The sequence below is a fragment of the Indicator indicator genome, chromosome 24 (genome assembly GCF_027791375.1).
Source record: "Indicator indicator isolate 239-I01 chromosome 24, UM_Iind_1.1, whole genome shotgun sequence".
Taxonomy (NCBI): domain Eukaryota; kingdom Metazoa; phylum Chordata; class Aves; order Piciformes; family Indicatoridae; genus Indicator; species Indicator indicator.
In genome coordinates, this window is record NC_072033.1 from 13,722,739 (window position 1) to 13,744,037 (window position 21,299).

Genomic DNA, 21,299 nt, shown 5'->3' on the forward strand with positions numbered 1-21,299 from the left:
ATTTTCTTTCTTCAGTAAATGGAACTGGAAGTTTGGACAATCACTGCAAAACAAAATTCAGCTGCTGTGTTTATTTCAGTAGTAGGAAGTGTGCTAACAAGCAATGCCAATGTAAAAAGTGTCATTCAGAGCCCAGACTGCTTATTGCTGTGGTGTAAAACCAGAAAGGGTATTCTTGGGTGCTGCTCAGACAGTTAAGTGAATCTCTCATAGCCAGCAAAGAGATATGCAAAAGAGCTGTGCAGAGGAGAAAAATTCTGCCTAAAGGGTGAAGGGCAAAAAAAAATAACCAGAGCAGAGGCATTTTGACATGATTCCATTTTTTCTCAGGGCAGCTGGGTTTGCCTTCTTAAATACACATGGAAGTACCTGTGTGCTCAGCAGTTTTTAAATAGTAACACTCTGTGGCTCTTGTGTAGAAAACTATACAAACATCGTTTGTTCTGCATTTTTTTTTTCCCTTACAGAGGTTCTGAGAATCTTGAAATTTGGTTTCCTTGCTTTTGAGTCCCATTCTCACCCATTTGGCAAGCTCTGGCCACAGCTGCTTGTTTGGGATGCTGTGAGAAAAGCTTCACAGTTCCCATTAGTGGGGGAATAAACAGTATCAAGTTGGAAAACACAGATCCTGCTTGTTAGGCAAATGTCTTTTAATAGCCTACATCTTCAACCCACAAAGACCAGCAGTGTGGCCAGTAGGGCTAGAGAGGTGATTGTCCCCTTGTAATCAGCACTGGTGGAGCTGTATTAGGTTCAGTTTGTGGTGCCTCACTCCAAGAAGGACGTTTTGGTACTGGAGTGGGTCCAGAGAATTGTAATGAAGCTGGTGAAGGGTCTGGAGAGCAGAAGAGCATTGAGAGGACTGGGGTTGCTTAGGCTGAGGTGAGACCTTCTGGCTCTCTACAAGCCCCTGAAATGAGATTGCAGGCAGTTGAGTGTTGGTCTCTTCTCACGAGTCACAACAGCTAGGACAAGAGGAAATGGCCTCCAGGGGAGGTTTGACATTAGAAAAATTTCTATACCAAAAGGGTTATCCAAGACTGAACAGGCTGCCCAGGGAAGTGGTGGAATCACTATCCCTGCACGCATTTAAAAGGTGTCTAGGTATGGTGCCCAAGGATATGTGGTGTAGTAGTGGCCCTGGCAGAGTGAGATGATGGTTGGACTTGATGATCTTATGTCTTTTCCAACCATGGTGATTCTGTGATCCTTCTGACCTTGTTGTAGAACCTGTGCTCTGTCATATGCATGAGAGAGAGCAGAACAGGGCTGCCTCTGTGTGGATGGCAGCTCTCCTGCTGCTCTGAGGACTGGCTGCATGTGGGTGTGCACAGGAAAAGTTTTAGAGGGACTTCAAGGGTCACCAAGCAGTGTGAAGGGCACAGACTGGATAGCCCAGCCAGATACAAACCTGTTTTCCACCTCTATCAGGTGTGCCTGTTAAAGGCCTTTGCTGGCTCCTCTCTGGTCTATTTTCTGCTTCTCTTCAGTCCTAAGCTGAGTTTATTTCAACGTTTGAGAGGAATTTCCTGTGCTGGCATGACTGTCCAGTAACAAAGCAAGGGCACAGGTTAGCCCTTCAGAACCAGGAGCATTCAACTCTGCAGTGTATGGTGTGCTGTGGTGTTGGGGGTCCCTTTTGTCCACAACCATCTGTAGGCCATCCCATGGGAGTTCATGGTCACCTTGGCTGTACCTGTTATCAGATGGACTTGTTAGGAACAAAGAAAGAATTAAAACAAACAAACCAACCCCCAAACTTTTACTCATAAACCCCATTGTTTAAGAGGTTTATCCAGCTGTTTCAAGATTACATTTTCTGTAGTGCCTCTTTCTTCAGGATTGTTGCACAGGGAAGAGTGATAAGAATTGTTGAGGAATATTCTCTAATTTTTCAGTCTTCCCAAATTGTATCTGAAGGATTTGTGAAGCCCATTTTGCTTCCATCATCTAGCAATTGCCTGGAATTGCCTTGCTTAGAAAACCATAGTGTTCCAGCAGTGGAAACCCTCAGAAACCATTACCAAAGAGTAAAATACATGTTTCTTCAGAGTAGTTGGAAAGTATAGTGTTCACAGCACCAAGCCTGTCAGAGTCCATGGAGCATCTGGCCAACACTTAGTGATATGTTATTGGGTCTGTTTCGGTCCTTCAGGTTAGTTTTGTTTCTCACTCTCTTTGCACTACTTGAGCTCTCTGTCACTGTGAAGTCCTGCAAGTGTTTGACAATCTCAGCTGTAGACCACAGCTGTATTCCCTCTTCTCATGGGAGCAGAAAGGCAGAGCCTGAATTCCCTTTTCTGCACAACTGTAGCTACAATTAAATCTGTTTGTGTCCAATTAACTCCCTTGTGTTGAGCTGGTACTGCACAGGTCTTTTCTTTCCTTGAAAGAGAGCATCCAGGAACCACATTCTGGTGTCCTTCCTGAGTCTGGGATTCAGACTAGATATTATTCCAGTTGCAACAGTCCAGTTCCAGTTGTCCTTGCTGCTAGGGGACTCTGTGGCTTTCTTCTCATATGTGGAGGAGGAGGGAGAATGGCTGAAAGGGAATGACAGGCTAGAGAAAGCTTGCAATATAAAATACTGTCTGGATCCAATGGGGCTTACAATGTGGCTGATCACAATTACACATGTACAAGGCTGGTTTGTCACCATGTTTATTTAATCAAGGTCATACAGAGCTTTTAATTACTAGAGTGAGCTCCTAACACAGAATCATAGAGTCAGTCAGGGTTGGAAGGGACCACAAGGATCATCTAGTTCCAACCCCCCTGCCATGGGCAGGGACACCTCACACTAGATCAGGCTGGTCATCTGTAACTGACCAGTGCATTTAGTTACAAAGGGCAAAACCTGGTCCATATTGATGTGCTGGTTTTGCTAAACACTGGGTAACTTGTTTAGATCACTTGTAGTACATTGGCACAGAGTGATCCTAAAAAAAGAAATAATATTTCTTGTCTAGCTGGGGCCAGTAGGAAAGAGCCTGTCCTTTTCAGTGAGGTGGGACTGAGCCTTCAATAACTGCTTCTCTTAGTTTCTTACATTTGGAAAAGGGGAGCAACAGTTTGCACACCTGATTTTTAATATTCTGGGGAGGGGAGGAAATGGGAGAACCACCATCACTTGTTTGGAGGGGAAAGGAGGTTCAGATTTGACCTAAAATATAGAAGGATAGTAATGCTGTGTGTCATCTTAATTAAATCAGTTTGGCAGGAGCAGGTTCTAAACTTGCTAGATGAGACTTTCATGTCTGTTTAGCAGGACAAACTGGTCTGTTAATTAAGCTCACTCCAATAAATCTTTTCTACCTTGTAATGAAATCCCAAAGTAACCTGCATCACATTGCTGTTGAAGTCTACAGCCTAGGAGAAAGGAGTTTAATATTTCATTCATCTCGTGTTCAGCTCTGATGTGTCTTGTAAGATGTCATTTTTGCTTTGGGAGTAAAGATTGCTAAGTCTATCTTTTAATTGTCTTGCACCAAGGAACAAGTGAAGAAACTATTTGATTTACAACAATTTAATTTTTAATGAAAATGTACCTGCACTCACTTCCTGAGACCAGATTTCTTGGAGACATAACCTTCCAGAGTCAGAACATAATCAGCCTGACCTTTCATATCAGGAAGAGATCCTGGCAGGAGTGAGAGGAAAGGAGTAAAATAAAAAGCAGAAGCAAACATTCCTGTGAGACAGGTTTTTATCCTGTTGAGTACCTGCTGTAGTTACAATTCAGGTTGCTTTTTTTCCATCGGTACAGGGCACAAATCTGCAGTCAATCTCTAGGAGATTGACTACTTCATTGTAATTAGTTAGCCAGAAGAAATGAAATCAAGTCACATTTTGGTTGATCATTTCATAGGATAGTAGCTTATGTGCATTTGTTTCTCTTCACTTACCTCCACTTGTTAACCTGCAACTCTCCAGAGGGAGAAGTCCCATCTTCCTGCCATTGTGTAGTGCTCAAACACTTTCTTCCACATTTCTGTGGGTCCTGGATTCTTCTTTGAGGAACCACCTTTGTAATATATAATATTTTATATATATGTGTGTGTATGTATATATAAAAATAAAATCATGAAGTAAGGTCTCCCTGGAGCCTTTTCCTCTCCAGCCTGAACAGCCCCAGGCTGGCTTCATAGGAGAGGGCTTCAGCCCTCTGACCACCTTCATGGCCTCCTCTGGACCCTCTCCAGCAGGTCCATGGCTCTCTGGTATTGGGGGCCCCAGACCTGTACTGCAGGTGAGGTCTCAGCAGAGCAGAGTGGCAGAATCTTCATCTCCAGCCATGCTGCTTTTGATGCATCCCAGGATGCCATTGGCCTTCTAGGCTGCAAGTGCCCATTGCTGGCTCATGTCCAGCTCCTCCCAAGTCCACCAGCACCCCCAAGTCCTTCTCTGCAGGGATAAATTCAGTAAGAGAGCAACTTCTTACCAAAGATTTGATTCACAGTGGCAGGAGAAACTGTGCCTGTGTTACCAAAGATCCTGGGACAGCCTTGCTTTACAGACACATGATAGAAAATGGAGAAAATGATCTCAGGCATCTCACGCTTTCTTTCTTTTTTTGTTTGTCTACAGAACCCCCAACTCCTATCGCCCCTCCTGAGCTGCTGGCTGTCGGAGCCACCTACCTGTGGATCAAACCCAACGCCAACTCCATCATTGGGGACGGGCCCATCATCCTAAAGGAGGTGGAGTACCGCACCACCACCGGCAACTGGGCAGAAACACACATTGTGGACTCTCCTAACTACAAACTCTGGCATTTGGATCCTGATGTGGAGTACGAGATCAGAGTGCTGCTCACTCGCCCTGGGGAAGGAGGCACAGGGCCCCCCGGACCACCTCTCACAACGAGAACCAAATGTGCAGGTAGGGTTTCTGCTGCTTGAGGAGACAGCACAGATATTGGGGGTCTTTTGTTAACACATCAGCAAATGGTCCTCCAGACAGCCTTATAGATGTGCTTTGTGAGATCTGAACAACACTATGAATGTTGTAATATCCTGGAATGTTTGACTTTTTCCATAGTCAAGTGTTGAAGAATCAGAGAATTGTTAGGGTTGGAAGGGACCTCAAGGATCATCCAGTTCCAATCCCCCCTGCCATGGGCAGGGACACCTCACACTACAGCAGATTGCTCACAACCACATCCAGCCTGGCTGCAAAAACCTCCAGGGTTGAGGTTTCCACCACCTCCCTGGGCAACCTCTTCCACTGTCTCACCATCCTCGTGGTGAAGAACTTCTTCCTGGCACCCAAGCTGAATCTACCCATTTTTATTTTTTCTCCATTCCCCCCAGTCCTATCACTACCTGACACCCTACAAAGTCCCTTCCCAGCTTTTCTGTAGCCCCCTTCAGAGATACTGGAAGACCACAATAAGGTCTCCTCAGAGCCTTCTCTTGTCCAGACTGGACAGCCCCAACTCTCTCAGTCTGTCTCCATAGCAGAGCAGCTCCAGCCCTCTGCTCATCCTGGTGGCCCTCCTCTGGACACCTTCCAGCACATCCATATCCTTCTTGTAATAGGGGCTCCAGAACTGGACACAGTACTTCAGGTGTGCTCTCACCAGAGTGGAGTAGAGAAACTAATTTTTACTCACATAGAACAGTTGGCAGACTTTGTGGTTTTCCAACCAGCTCTCCAGCAAGCAAGTTGTTCTTCAGATAATTAGTGTATTTATATTCTTATAATTATGGTCTTATATAATTTATCAGCCTTACATCAGAGCAAAAGCATGACCCGAAGTGCTCAGCATGAGCTTAGAAAGTCACTGCACCATAGCACAGCTCTGATCAAGATCATTCATGATTTTCAGGTTTTGATCAGTGAATGGAAGTTGCCTATGTGGACAAGTTTTTCACAAAAACAGATTAAGAGAAGTCTTGCTCTAAGTCAGCACAAAGAAGTTTCATTAAACTGGATAATATCTTTTCTAAATTTCCATAACCATCATGTTCCCAGGCATGTGTTATCCCACTGGAGACACTTTTGGTTTGCTACAGGGCTTCATTTGTATCTGATCTTTAGAAATGATACTGAAAATGAAGATCCCAGCTTACTTCTTTCCAGGAAAAGCCAACTGCGAGAAAATATCACAGTCTCACAGTATATCAGAGGTTGGAAGGGACCTCAAGAGATCATCAGCTCCAACCCCCCTGCCAGAGCAGCATCACTTAGGGGAGTCTGCACAGGAATGCATCCAGGTGGGGTTGAAAGTCTCCAGAGAAGGAGACTCCACAACCCCCCTGGGCAGCCTGCTCCAGGGCTCTGTCACCCTCACTGTAAAGAAGTTTCTCCTGATATTGAGCTGAAATCTTCTATGTTCTAGTTTGAACCCATTGTTCCTTGTCTTATCACTGTGAACCTCCCAAAAGAGCCTGGCTCCCTCCTCCTGACACCCACCCCTCAGCTATTGATAGATATTGATCAGATCCCCTCTCAGTCTGCTCTTCTCCAGACTAAATAACCCCAGGGATATGGCAAACCCTGCCTAGTAAGTGAATGATTTCTGTGTGTGTGTGGTGGTTGTGGATTTTGTGGCTTGGTTTTGTTTTTCACAGACTGTGATAGGTCATGACTTGGGACTGGAGAAGATTAAATGACTTGGAGGCATAAACCAGTAAACTGTCAGTCAGAGGGAAGAGTTGCTCAGCAGGGAATGGGGAAAGAGAAACACTGAGAAAGGTTAACACCGGACACAGGGTTGAGGAGTGGTTAAAGGGAAGGAAGATATAAAATAGTAGTTTTTACTCCCAAAATAATATGTTGAAGGTGATAACAGGATCAGAACAGGATGTTTGGATGCAGTTCCCAGTAGAGGCTGGAAGTTCAGTACTGGTCTTCTGAGTGTGGTTGTTTTTTTTTGTTTTTTTTTTTTTTTTTACCCAGCCATCCTTAAATAGAGCTCTTTAAAAATATTTGCTTCATGGGCTTCATCCAAAGGAGTGTGTTCTGGAACACTGTTTTTTGGGGAAGATTTGGGCTGCTTGTTTTTCTGTGCTTATTTGCTATTGCCCTGCTGCTTTATTTCCAATTGCCACAGAAAGGGAGCAGAGGGGATTTTTTTTTTTTTTCCTCTGTGTGGGAAAGAGAAGGGAAGACCTTGCAAATGAGGCCATCAGTGTGAGGGGGGGGAATCTTAAAAGCTGTTAACCCTAGTTTGTCTAGTGGGACAAACTCACCTGAAAAGTAAAGCCAAAAAGTAACACTTAAATGGACATTAATAAAGGGACAGAAATAAGATTTTCTTCAACATTTAGACCTGGATAAAATACTCTCTGGAGAAGCTGTCATGGACATTAGATTCTCTGCCTTTTTGGCTGATGACAGCAGGTGGCTCCTGTGATGATGAGGATTTTGTAAGACTTGGAAACAGGAAGCTTTCCAGTTGACAGGGGACTTGCTTGGCAAGGAGTGGAAGGGGAGAAGACAGCCTGTGAGAACCTCTGTGATCTCCTTCACTCCCCAAAAGGTGTGGCAGTGATACTTCATAGAATGAGCTTATGATAGTAGGAGGCTTGTCCTGAGGTGAAACAATCCCCATGGACCACATGTAACTTATCTCTCAAGATAAGCTGCTAGAGAGGAGGTTATGCAGCAGGAGGATGCGATTTAGCTCCTGGAGAAAGGAGCAGTTGTCAGAATCAATACTCAATTTTTGTGGGTGGCCTAGGGAAATAAAAGTTAGTCTGGAATGCTTGGGCTGAATTCAATATTCCTTTTTAAAACAGTCAGGATAAAGTAGCTGATATAAATGCAAATCATCTGTAGGTGCAGAGTGGGATATGGTATTGCAAAGTAGCTGGAAAGCCTTTTTCCTGTAGTTGTTTTTGAAAGGTCCTTTGTTGCCACAAAGTGCTAGGAAGTCTAGGAGCAACGAGCAGCTTTTGCCATGTTTTTGTTGCTGTTGTCCTTTTAAGACAATCTTTTAGTGTTTTATAGCCAAGTTTTTGTCTGCTACAAATGCTAGGAAAAAGGAGATAGCTGTGTACTTTCTGAAGTGCACTAATTGAACAGCCAGGAGGCTGCTTTGTGTGCTGAGTTAGTGTGAGTTGCTACCACGACCTCAGAAATACTTCTCTCTGGTTGAATGTGAAGGTGATAGCTCCTGTAAGTAGGAGCTATTCACATGGCACTGGGAAAAGAAGTTCCAGTGGTGCTGTAGTGATGTCCTCTATTTTTTTTTTTTCCCCAAAAAAACTTACCAGAAGAAACCCATTAAAAAACAAAGTCCCACCTGATCTATGAGTCAAAGCACCACACAGCTGGCCTATCAAGTGATTTCCAAGGGAGCTCTGTAAAACTGATGTGTAAGCATTATTAGAATCAGGGGGTCACAGACTAATTTACCTTGTCCTGAAGCATCCATTCATTACCCTATTAATATCAGTTAAATTTTAAACTCTTAGCTAAACTATCTCCTGGAACTTTAGAAGTAGATAATGAGGGAAATAGGTGCTTTTTGAGCAAGCTTCTCTGCTTTTGAAGAAGACTTCCTACAGAATATTAGCAGTGCAGGAAAACCTTACCTGGGTTCCTTGTGTGCTGTGTCGGTACAAGCTGTAGGGAATGTTCTTGCTCAGCTGGAATGGGATCAGCCTCTGCAGTGTGTGTTGTGCTGGTGATTGGTTTCTGCTCATGCTAAATTTCCTGAGACAAAGGCTGGTGTAGCACAGTGAGATGTTGTTCTCGTGGCAGAGCCTGTTCCCAGGAGCTGTGGAGTGTGGCAGGAGAGCTGTTGAGAGCAGCATGATCTTGTCTCTGACTTTCAGTATGTGGCTCTCACAAAGCCTGTGGGACTAGTACCCATTGTACTGACTGTGTCTGCTCAGCTTGGTGATTGAAACAGTTTTCATTCCACCTCAGCAGCCTTCAGCACATTAGCTAGAGAAGAGCAGAGTTACAAAAACAAGATCTTCCTTCTTTTTGATCTTTGACTCCCAAATTCATACTTGGAAACAGCCAGGTAGCATTGGTAGAAGACAAGGGGCTTCATCTGTGTTGCCTTCTAACAGGTTAAGCCCCTTTGCATGATTTTTCTCTGCCAACTTCATTAAATAATAAATGTAAAACAACATCTGCCCTTTAAATAACATCTGAAAGAAAAGGTGGAATACTCCTTGATGCACATTTGTGGCTGTGAGCATCTCAGTGGTATGATTTTCTTGTCTCTGTCAGGTCTCAACTTCCATGTAGCCCATGTGTATCTCCAGACCTCATGGACAACACAGAGAATGCTTCAGCTGAAGCTGCAGAGCTCTCTAGGAAGCAAAGGGCACTTCTAGTTTCACTTCCAGATGCAGAGCTGTGGTTGGTTGCATGTGTAGGGGTTGGTTGCATGTTCCAGGCAAAAGATCTCTCTTTGAGGAACTATCAATATCAAGGTATGGATGCACTGGCTGCAGAGATGTGGTCAAGGAGGAAAGACACCTTTTGAAGGACAGGTGATGGATTGGATCTGTGGACTAGGAACTGGAAAAGTAATGGAAAAGTGGACTAGGAAATGGAAAAGTAAATGGAAATAGAAGTACTAGAAAAAAAATTGAAAAGAGGAGTAGCTGTGTTGTCTGGGATATAACAACAGTGATGATCTGTTGGAACAGAAGGAGAGGGTGATTAAATTGTGAGGGATAAATGAAAGGGGGAGGAGAGTCTGTTGGTGCACTTTGGGTGACTGACTGAATACAGGATTCTGGCAAAGATTGGAGCTGCCAAGATACTTGGTTTGGTGTGAAGCCATGGTCTGTCCAAAGATCAGGCACTAAATTCACTGTGTTGGAAAGCAGTGATGTGCAGAATAGAGGCTGGGATTTACTGCTGGAGCACACCAGTGTGCCATAAAGCTAATATTTGTTCCTAGCAGGGACCACTGCCTGAAAACTCCCGAGTCCAGCAGAGCACATCCCCTATTGCCTTTAAGCATTGCATATATGGTGAGGAATTTTCTTTATTCTGATCCCAGCAGATGATCAGCTTTTAGTCCTGAGGCATGTGGATTGATTGCCCTTATCTTAGTCTGCATAAATACAGTTATGAATATAAAGGCAGACATAATAGTGCTTTGGTCTGGATTTCTTTTCCAGAGGGATTTTGCTCGTGATGGATTTAAAATCTGGGGATTTACTTTTTTTATCTGCAAAGGCAGTTTGTTACCCAGAAATGGGCTTTATTTTTACTTATTAGGATGAAGTCTAGCTACTCCTTTCCACCTCACACTGTTTCTGCTTGGTGATGTTGCTGTTGAATTTAATGGCTTTCTCTTTGGACACAGTTTTCTGAGTGGGCAGGCTGGTCACCATGATGACAGCTTTCATACAGGTGTGAGGCTTTTGTGCCAAGAACAGTTCTTGCTAAAGATGAGACCTCACCATGGCTTACAAAGAAGTGAACCTGCCTAGCACTTAGTTTCATGCCAGGTGAAATTAGGGCACTGCTCAGTTTGACGTTTCTTGGCTCCTTCCTGAGTTCTGTCCAGGCTTCATCCCAAACAAATTGAAGATTTCTATTCTGAAGAGAAAAAAATGGAAGGAAGGAGAGGAAAAAAAAAAAAAAAAAAAAGCCCCAACCCCAGCACCAAAAAACCCATTCTGTTTTGTTGAACTCAGAGGAATCCCTGAGCACTGGCTGGCTTAGTGGTGGTATAGATTTGAGGCAGCTGAACATTTGTGGTGTGCACAGGACTTTTCCAAGTAGAAAGTGGTCTTTGAATTAAATTTGAAGGGAATACAAACATCTTTGGTATTTCTCTTGTTGCAGCTTTTCCAGGCTGTATTCCTGCTTGAAATATGCTGGACACATGTTAAGACTTCGTAAAAGAGGGTCACTGAGAGGACAGTCAGGCCTTCATTAGTGATTTCACAGAATCTCAACTTGGTGGGGGTTGGGAGAGACCTCTGGAGATCTAGTCCCACCCTGCTGCCAAAGCAGGGTCACCAACAGCAGGTTGCCAAGGATTGCAATGTCCAGGTGGAAGGAGACTCCACAACCTTCTTGGGCAGCCTGCTCCAGGGCTCTGGCACCCTCACAAGATTTTTTTTCTCACGTTCAGCTGGACCTTCTTGGGTTCTAGTTTGTGCTCATTGCCCCTTGCCCTGACACTGGGCACCACTGAAAAGAGTCTGGCCCCATCCTCTTGACCCTACCCTTTAGCTCTACCTGAGCATTGAGATCCCCTCTGGGGCTGCTCTTCTCCAGGCTCCACAGCCCCAGGGCTCTCAGCCTTTCCTCCTCACATTGATGCTCCAGGCCCCTCAGCATCTTTGTAGCCCCTGCTGGACCCTCTCCAGTAGTTGCCCCAGTACTGTAGGTGTGGCCTTACTACGGCAGGGTAGAGATAGAATCTTCTGGACTGAAGCATGGACACAAGTGGTACGCAGAGAGACTAAAACAAAATTATGTCAACTTCTGCATTGCCAAGCCCAGGCTATTGAGGGGAATGAATTCTCATCGTTGTGAGCAAGACAGCATTGTCTGAATTGTCTTGTGCGTGTGTGTCTGTCTGTCTGTCTGTCTGTGCCAGGGAACTGTGTGGTTCCTCTTTCGCAGCTCACTTAAACTGTGGAGACAAGGAAGCAAAATAAGCAGGTACTGGATATACTGATAGCTTCTTTCCTCTTTTCCTATGCAGCTTCATTTCAACATCCTCAATTCAAGGGTGTCTCCAGTATGATCCTAAAAATATGACCTCAGAGGATTGTGCAAAACTGTCCCTCTTTGCCCAAAGCCAGCGTTTCACACACACTGAAAATCTGGCCCACGATGTGCAAAGAAGTGTGCTGGGCACTCAGTGCCCTGCTAAAGGCAATCAGTTTAAATTGCATGGTGTCTTCCAGGCTTCAGTTAAGTGGCATCTTTCATAACATTTCATCCCCATTACCATGTTATTACTGCTTCTGTTGGTTTGTTAGAGGATGCAATGAGCTGATGGTTTCCAGATGTCGCTTTGTACGCGTGTGAAAAGCCCTGCTAGTGGGAGGAAACTGGGAAGGAAAATGCTGCCTGTGAGTTCTTGTTAAGCACTGAACAGCCTCTGAGGAGAGGCTGAGGGAAGGTGTCTGCTCTCCTCCATGGTGTACTCTGTGCCATAGCTCATCCTGGGAGCGCAGTGACAGACTCAGCCTCACAAAGCAGTTATTAAGCTCTAGAGATGTGCATAGTTATGATCCTATCTTTGTCCTGGGACAAGCACTGCTCACTGCTTCCTCCTTGGGGGTCCCTTTTTTCTTCTCCAAAGACAGCTGAAATGTAAATGGTTTTCATTTGGAAATGTATTTTTAATGTACACAACTCTGCATTAAAAAGCACTCAAATAATAAAAGATGCTTAGAGTTTATACACTGGAAGTGCCCAATTTTAAACATTTCAAGGAATAAAATGCACATTAATTGGCTCTCCTGGAAGCACTAACATATAATACAAAAGCAAGGCAGGGGCAAAATGGAAGAGCATGCCACATTTTAGCCTCATGTTAATGCTTTTAACCCCGAGATATTTGTAAGGCATTCAGGAACTGTTTTGTTCCTTGCATGTTTACTGCTCTACCATTTTTGTCATAAATATTTCACCCTTTTGTTTTTCCCTGGTGGACTCTGCAACACTGAGATGAACATAACTTCTTGTTTAACACTTGCCAGCTTGGGGTGGGGAGGTTAAAAAACAAACCACAAACTTGCTGATGCCTTAAATCCTGTTGCAGAACCAGCAGATGGGGTATGAGAGTAGAGAAGCTGTTTGTGTACTGGTGTGTGTCTGTCTGCAGGTCTGGTGCCTTCTCATACTGGTTCAGCTGCAAACTGGAGCTTGATTTCATTTTGTCCACACCTGCTTCTGTCACCTGAACAGAATGTTGTGACAGGACAAGGGGTAATGGCTTGACACTGGAAGAAGCTGGATTGAGAGAAAGCATTAGGAAGAAATTCTTCACCACAAGGTTGGTGAGGCACTGGAACAGGTTGCCCAGAGAAGGTGTGAAGGCTTCAACCCTACAAGGGTTCAGAGGCAGGTTGGATGGGGCCTTGGGCAACCTGGTCGAGAGGGAGATGTCTCTGCCTGTGGCAGGGGGGTGGAACTAGATGACCTTGAAGGTCCATTCCAACCCAAGCCATTCTGTGATGCTGTGTTGCATCATCTGACCATAACAAACCCAGGAGTCAATCAGAGATCTCATTCCCCTTTGAAGGGAGGATGCAGAACTCCCTTTGTATCTCAGCAGACATTACACAGGTGGAGAAACAAAGACCCCTGGTCTCCCAGGGCTTTCCATTGTGATTCAGATGATTGCCATGACCAGGGGACTAAAAGGTCAGTCAGCATTTCAGTTATTTGTTATTCCTTTTGGTGGAATGAAGGAAAAAACTAAATGCTTTCAACTCCATTTAACTTATTTTTGCCATTTGAATTTTACAAGCTGAAAATGCCCCCCCTCCTTTTTTTTTTTCTTTTCTTTTTTTTTTTTTTTCAAGCTGGGCTTTTGGAAAATGTATTTTATAACTTCAGAAATAGTATTCAAGTAGACCATAACTGTGACCATATCAAAGTACTCAAATATTGCTGCAGAGGCAAACAGGCCTGAGCATCAAAATCAGACTGACAGTTGTTATTAAAATGTATTGCTCTCAAGATCCCCAAATCCTCATTTTTGCTGCCAATAATCCTGTAAATTAAGCTAAAATCTTGGTGCAGGGACCACTGGAAGGGGGTTTAAAGCACAACCACAATTCACAAGATAACAAACTATGAAAGCCTGAATGTCACAGTTCCTTCCCTGTGGCACTTTGGAAGGTTCTCAATCATTCAGGAGAGAAGGAAAAGCAGCAGGAGGGGGAAGTAGGTCTTACAAATAGATCCAAACATCCAGAAGTTGATTTGCCAATTAATGAAGTTTGACAAAAATCTTTGGTGAGCTTCAAAGATTAGATTATGTATCAAGGAAATCTGCCACTTTGAAGATAAAGCTCCAAGTGAGAGATTTATTCAATAACATTTTTAATAAGAAGATAAGCTCTGGAATGGAGTTGCCTTTTTTTTACCAGAGGAGGGAGTGAGGCAGAGGAGTGGGATGCCAAATTTAGGAGAAGGAATGCTGTACCAAAGGCAATATTATCTATGAACTACTCTATGTATAAACCCAGTTCTTCCCAGGTGGTTTCACTCTCCTCAGATGGACTATGTGGTAACCTACTATAGGAGTAAATCTTTCCACCTGCTGTTCCACCTTGCTATAATGTTATGAATGTAAAAATAAACACATTCCTCCATAAAAAGATCATAGAATGGCCTAGGTTGGAAGGGACCTCAGAGATCATCTGCTCCAACCTCCCCTCCTGTGGACAGGGATGCCTCTCAGCTAGACTCAGCTGCTGAAGACTTCATCCAACCTAGCCTTGAAAACCCCCAGGGAGGAGGCATCTACAACCTCCTTGGGCAGCCTGTTCCAGAGTCCCACCACCCTCATACTGAAGAATTTCTTCCTCAGATCCAGTCTAAACCTCCTCTGCCTCAGCTTAACACCATTCCCCCTTGTTCTGTTGCTTGTGAAAAGTCCCTTTGCAGCCTTCCTCTAGGATCTCTTCAGGTATTGGAAGGCAGCTCTAAGGTCCCTCTGTAGTCTTCTCTTCTCCAGGCTGATCAACCCCACCTCCCTCAGCTTATCCTCATAACAGAGGTGCTCCAGCCCTTGGATTATCTTTGTGGCCCCCCTCTGGACTGTCTCCAACAGCTCTGTGTCCTTCTTGTGCTGGGGACACCAGAACTGGACAAAGTATTCAAGGTGGGGTCTCACAAGAGCAGAGTAAAGGGGAAGAATCACTTGTCTGAATCCCACAGCCACTAAAGAAACTGTGGCTGAAAGCAAATCTACAGCTGCAGTGGCTTTTTCTGGCAGATACTGAATTAAAACTGGTGTGGCAATTCAGGCAAAGGCAGGTAGAAGAGGGCCCACATCTCTCTGAGCTGCTGTCTTGCACTTGCAATAGATTAAAATCCTGGTGTAGGTGTTGCATCTTAGAGTGTGTAGAAATCATCATGTCGCCTCTTGTAGTTTGCTTTGGGGTGGTGGAAGGGGTCTGGGATGCTAAGCCTGAAGTTTATTGTAAGCCTGGATTCCCATCACACCCCCAAAGGTACATGATCTTTTTTCTTCAAAATCACTTGGCCATGCACTTATACTACTTTCAGTTCTAAGGCTTCCCTCTCCTGTGTGAAAATTCAGCTTTTTGGAGTCTGGTCTCTGTCGCACTCTTTTGAAGAAATCAGGAACTACGGGGTTAGAAGATGAGCTTTGCAGTGCCTGACATAAAATCCACGGGGTGAAAGTGAGTTTTGTGTCTGTTTGCAGCACTCCTGCTTGTGTTCTGAAGCTCCCTTTCAGCAGTTGTTGCTTCCAATTAGCATTGTGCATGTGAACTCCAGAGAGGCACCTTCTGCCAGCCTTCTACTCTCTATGAAAGGCTTGGGCAATTTATAGCTTTCCCCTGATCCAGCTGGCACAGCAGAGCAAGTATTTACTTATTTTTCACACAGAAGCAAATATCCAGGGCAGAAGAGTTGGAATCAAACTCTGTGCAAACAGGTGCTTAAGGTAATATCTATGCAGCCCATGAGGAATTTGTAGTGAATCTTCAAACCCTTGATGCTGCTGGCAGCAGGGCTGGACCAAGGCTCTTGAGTTAATGGCAGCCCTCCTGGCTGACCAGACCTGGTTCATTAGGATGTGAAATAGTTTGTCTGTCTTTACTGGTCCCTGCATGTATCTCAATGTAAAAAAAAAAAAGGTCCTCTTGCTTGTACCAAGAAACAACTTCCAGACCCAATCCTGGTGGCCTGTGCTAAAGGTAGAGCTACCTGGTTAAAGTGCTGTAGCAATGTACTGTGTGCTGGAGGCTCAGTGATGGTCAGCTTGTTATTGCTGCCTTTGCTCTGTCCCAAGGCTGTCCCTTGGCAGTGAAAGGCTGAGCTGCTTTGAAAATAAGCGCTGAAGGGGAGGGCAGAGCATTGCCTGTGTTAAGCAAAGGTCACATCGTTAACGGTACAACAGAAGAGGCTGAAAAGGAAGGGGTGGAGGGACATTTCTGCTCGACAGCAGGGCAATCTACAAGTGCATCTCAAGCAGCATACCATTTCCTGGGGTATGCTTTCTCAATTGCTGCAGTGCTGTTGAGCTTTTGTTCAGGAAAAAGGGCAATTGTTCTGGTTAGAACAATTTGCACTGAAATGTTTGCACTTTTTCACCTTTGTGCCTTTCTCTGAACAACAATAATTAAAAATGAAGGAACTTTAGCTCCTGTGCTAGCTCTTAAACCGTGCTATGCCAGTAGCAGTCGGATCCTGTGACCACCACCTTTCATTTGCAACACACAGCTCTGGAGCATTCAACTGTTGTCTTTGTTATTCAGCTTGTTAGGGGTCAAGTGTCTGCCGTGAGCAATCTGGCACAGCAGATCCTTTCTGGTGTTATTTCATTTTGATGAAGGGAAACAAGTTTATCTTCTGTTTTTCATGCTAGATGTCTAAAGGTTCACCATCCACAATTGCATTCTGGCATTTGTTCCATGTAGCACCTGATTCTAGAATGTGAACAGCAGCAACAAGATGCCATAGGTGTCCAGAATGATGGGATGAAGGGGGAGGAGGAGGAGCTGTAGAAACTCAATATGCCTGAGTCTGAAATTGAGATAAGTCTAATGAATGAGTACTAAAATCTCCATGTGCTCTCTGAAATGTGCTGCTGAGGGCTGTTTGAGCTGCTGTTGGCATGGCTGTGCTGGGCATCTCTCTGTGCAGGAGGCTGAATTTTCTGCTGAAAGGTCCTTTGCTGTGTGATGTGGGTGGGAGAAGGACAAGTCTTCAACTATCCTCCAGGTACTTAGGCTCCAGAAAGAGCAGTGTTTTAAAGAAAGGATAGTGAGCTTTGCTTTTTAAGTGCACTTTCCTCATCCATACCATGAATGAGGACCTCACAAATAATTCAGCTTCTCTTTGTCAGCAATCGCAGCAGCGTGTCCATGATTGCCTAATTTCAGACTGGCAGTGTTAGTCCCTACAGAAGTATCTGTGAAATTACTGTTTCAATTAGTGAAACAGAGTCCTTTGTGAGGCACCCTGCTATACATCTGACAGAAACGTTCTGGTTTGTTGTTTTTTTTTTTTTTTTTGCTTGTGTGAGTATTAGGAAGAATAAGGTTAGAGCAGTCTGATGCTATGCAACCTACTGGGCAGAGGCACCTCGGTTCCTGCAGTTGCATCTGAGATCTGGAGCTGTGTTTTTGTTTTTCAAGCCAAAGAGATATCCCTGCTTTTCCCTTGATCCAAGGAAGCAGGATGTAGTAGCCATGAGGCTGGTGTCCTGTGTCAGTACTGCACAGAAAGAGGATCATAGTCCAGCTGCCCCTGGTACCTGATGCCAACTGTCCCCTGCCCTCCACAGTCTGGTGTTTGAAGTTTGTGACTTCTCAATCTCAGCTGGGGAGCTCTGGGTTTGTAGCCTTGTTTTGGGAATGGCTCATCATTTAAAATGCACATGAGAGGGGCTTTTTCATTAAATCAACTCTGATTGCTGCTGTAAAGAGCACAGAGATCGGACATTCATGGACATTTTCGGGTCCCTGGTGTCAGCCTTATTCTTAAACAAGTTTTGCATGTGTGAGGCTGTTTCAGCTAATTTCAGCTCTTCCCTTCAAATGATCTTTTCTTCTGCTGCCTCTGAGTTCTGGGTCCAAGGTTTCTCCTCCACAACTAAACCCTATAACCCTTGTTCCCTGTCAAGCAGCGTTTCTTCACTCAGTGACCTATTTCCCTCTTGCTGTATAATCTGTCCTCTGCTAACCATCCTGCTTGGCACCATCACTTTTATCCATTTGACTTCTTTCAATTGGATTGCTTAGGCCTTTTCATCTGTCAGCAAATCTCAGCAGCAGTTACGTTCTTAACCCAGACATGCCTACCTAGACACATGCTGACCACATATTTCCCACTGCAGGTAAAGAACTCTAAAAACAGTTATCCTCTAGAGGTTGGAAGAAAGCAGACAGAGATTAAATTGCTGTCTGAGCTGCAGACTTCATAAACATCACGCAGAAACCTCCTGTGTTCTCCACAGGGGGACACAACCTGCCACACTGGGCATGAGGTTTGCACAGGAATCACAAAATGGCATTGCCTCTAATCGTGTACCTGAGTGTGTTGACAGATAGGAATGCTTTTAAACTCAAATACCTTTAAGACTTTGTGAAAGAAATCTTACCTGAGGTTGTCTCCAGGGTTAAGGACTGGGGTACTTCTGGTGTATCACCTTCAGCATTTTCTTTCAATTTGTCTTCCTTGAAGGAGTCAGGTTGACATAGCAAATTGTAGCCTGCAGCACTCCATCTGTTCCCTCCTGAGAGCAGGAGGATGGTGTGAGATGCTCTGGGCACCCTTCACACCGTTGCAGGTTGCCTTGTTGTGTATTCAGAGCACAGAAATAACAATAACATGGTCATATTCTGGGCAGCAAAGCTGAGCGATTCTCAGGTTGTGTTGTCAGAAATATCCTTAAAAATCCTTTCTGTTTGCTTCTCTGATATTTATGAGAGTCACAGAGCTGTTGGTCCAAAGAGCTCAAAATCCCTGAGTCAGAAACCAAGTGACTCTTACTAATATTTTTTTCCTGGTTTGTGATTGTTTCTGAACCTTCCTTTTGATTATCCTTTTGTGAGTATGTGACAGGCACAAATCCCTCATTCATTCTCCATGCAGACCTGCAGGCATTGACCTTCTTCTTCAGGCTGCTGTGACTGTTCCCTTTCTCTGCTACATCACAGAATCCCAGCATGGTGAGGGTGGGAAGGGACCTCTGGAGATCATCCAAGCCAACATCCCTGCTCAGGCAGGGGCACCCACAGCAGCTTGCCCAAGGTCACGACATCCAGTGGGGATTGGAATCTCTCCAGAGAAAGGAGACTCCACAACCTCTTTGGGCAGCCTGCTCCAGGACTCTGACACTCTCACAGCAAAGAAGTTTTTTCTGCATTGCTCCACCTCAGGATGGAAACCCTGCTGTAGTGACAAAGCCAAAAGGTTTCCCTGTGATGATCTGGCAGAGAAAACTAGGAATTAATGTTAGTTGTGTGGTTGAGTGCATGTCTACTTTTGTGAATAAAGAGAGTAGGGTAGAGGGAAGGTTGCTAAAATACCTTCATTGGATCTGTTCCTTGTTTGCTCTCATGTCCAGCCCTAAGAGTCAACAGAAAGTGGGGTGCATAGCCAGACCTTTGTGCTTGGCTGAGAAGCTGGCTGATGTTCTCCAGCCTCAAAAGGCTGCTGAGAAGGCAGATTCCCTCACTACCTACATTTGACGTTTTTGCTGTACTGAAGGGGGGGTGGCAGAAGATCTTGTGCTTGTCCCAGAGACCCCTGTAGAGCATATGGGACATCACTCCTGCTATTGTGGCTTCTGCTGGTCGCCGTTAGCTCAAACAATTCCTCTGAGTGTTCTGGGTTTCTTACAGAGCTACCAACCAGATTGTATAGCTTGTAATAATTTTAGCTTTGCTTGCACTATAATACTAGCCTAGACTATCTAGGGAGCCTTGTTCTGTGTGGTATGTTGTCTGCTTGAAGAGTGGGAGCCTCGGGAGCTGGGCCAGCCAGCATGATCTGTAGAGCTTCACGTGTCCTACATTGCTGAGACAACATATGGGTGTCAAGATGTACCATGCCAGGGATGTTTCTGAGGGGAGGTTTGACAGGAAGTTTCAGAACAGCATGGCTTCTTGGCAGCTTTTACATGCCATCATGCATGGGGTTTGGAGGGGTTGGTTGGTTTGTTTTGTAATACAAAGCTATTGCAGCATTAATGTTCACTGTTTAATTCAGAGGGGAGGAGCAGTGGATGTCTGGAACGCTGCTGAATTCACTGTGGGCATAGCAGTGCTGGGCTGAGTGCTGTTCAACTTTTACATTATCATCTCTGTTTCTTTTATTTTCTTTAAATTGTATTATCCATCTCCTAGTAGAAAAGAAGTATTTGAATTTCAGAGCTGAGCCGGTGCCTTCATCCTCGTGGGAATAAGAGCTTGGCTTCTCCTCCCTCAAAGCCCAGTCTCAGATCTCTGTTTCCTTTAAGTGCTGCACCAGCTTTCAGCTCTCAGGTGCCTGTTTGCTTTGACTGGTGTGTTAAGGGAGTCCTGCTGCCTGCAGGCTCTAGGTATTGTCCTAGGAGCATTCCATTCCAGATTGTATTGCATTGTCTGTGTAAGACCTTTGGGTTATAATTAATCTTCATAAGGGCTGTGCATGGTGTGGTGTACAAGGGCATTTTCAAACAACTCTTCAACCATTATAATGTTCCTTTGGTACAGTTTCATAACTGGGGGGGTAAATTGCCTGAGGACCTGAACTTAAAAAATTGAGTGTTTGTAGGGAGGGGGGAAATAATCTCTGAGTGAAATGTATGGTAATTAAAGATCTGAGCGATGTCACTTGCTTGGAAGCAGCTTTGGGGAAGATCTCATTGTTTGATACCATACAGTGTGTTCCTTGTAGCAATGTCAGTTTGGGACATTCTGTTTTCAGCAGTATTTGTGTGGAGAAACTGCTGCCTGGTCAATGGAATCTGCCATCTTGTGTGTTTATGCTGTAGGAACCTGATCTCTGTGCTGATAAAATGCTAATAAATACAGAAAGAGGTGTAAAACGTGGTAAGATCATTGTTAGCTCACTGCTTTAAAAAAATACTGCAATTCACTTTGATGTTTCTTCTCCCTGTGTCCTCAGATTTGTAGATTCATAGAATGGTTTGTCTTGGAAGGGACCTTCAAGATCATCTAATTCCAACCCCCTGGCATTGGCAGGGACACCTCCACTAGATCAGTTCACTTAGGGCCTCATCCAGCCTAGCCTAGAACATTTCCAGGGAGGAGACATCCATGACCTCCCTGGGCAACCTATCTCAGTGTCTCACCACATTCACTGTAAAGAATTTCTTCCTAATCTTCAGTCTAAATCTGCTCTCCTCAAGCTTCAAACCATTCCTTCTCATCCTATCACTGCAAGCCCTTGTCCAAAGTCCCTCCCCAGATGTCCTGTAGCCCCCTTTAGGTACTGGAAATCTGCTCTAAGGTCTCCCCAGAGCCTTCTCTTCTCCAGGCTGATCAGCTCCAACTCTCCCAGCCTATCCCCATAGGGGAAGTTCTTCATGGCCTTTCTCTGGACCTGCTCCAGGTTGATGTCCTTCTGCTGGGGACATAATCCCTGTTTATTTAGTTTAGATACTGTGTAAGTGTTTACTTATTCATGTGCCAAGACCA

The 21,299-nt window shown here is 44.6% G+C and overlaps 1 protein-coding gene across 1 annotated transcript in view; it reads left to right on the plus strand.

Annotated features, from left to right (window-relative positions):
- The window catches only part of PTPRT (protein tyrosine phosphatase receptor type T), a 419,404-nt gene that overhangs the window by 197,449 nt on the left and 200,656 nt on the right, over positions 1-21,299 (plus strand). Inside the window, exon 7 of the mRNA XM_054391936.1 lies at positions 4,588-4,881. Coding sequence (XP_054247911.1) covers positions 4,588-4,881 — 294 coding nt within the window. The remainder of the gene's footprint in view (positions 1-4,587; positions 4,882-21,299) is intronic.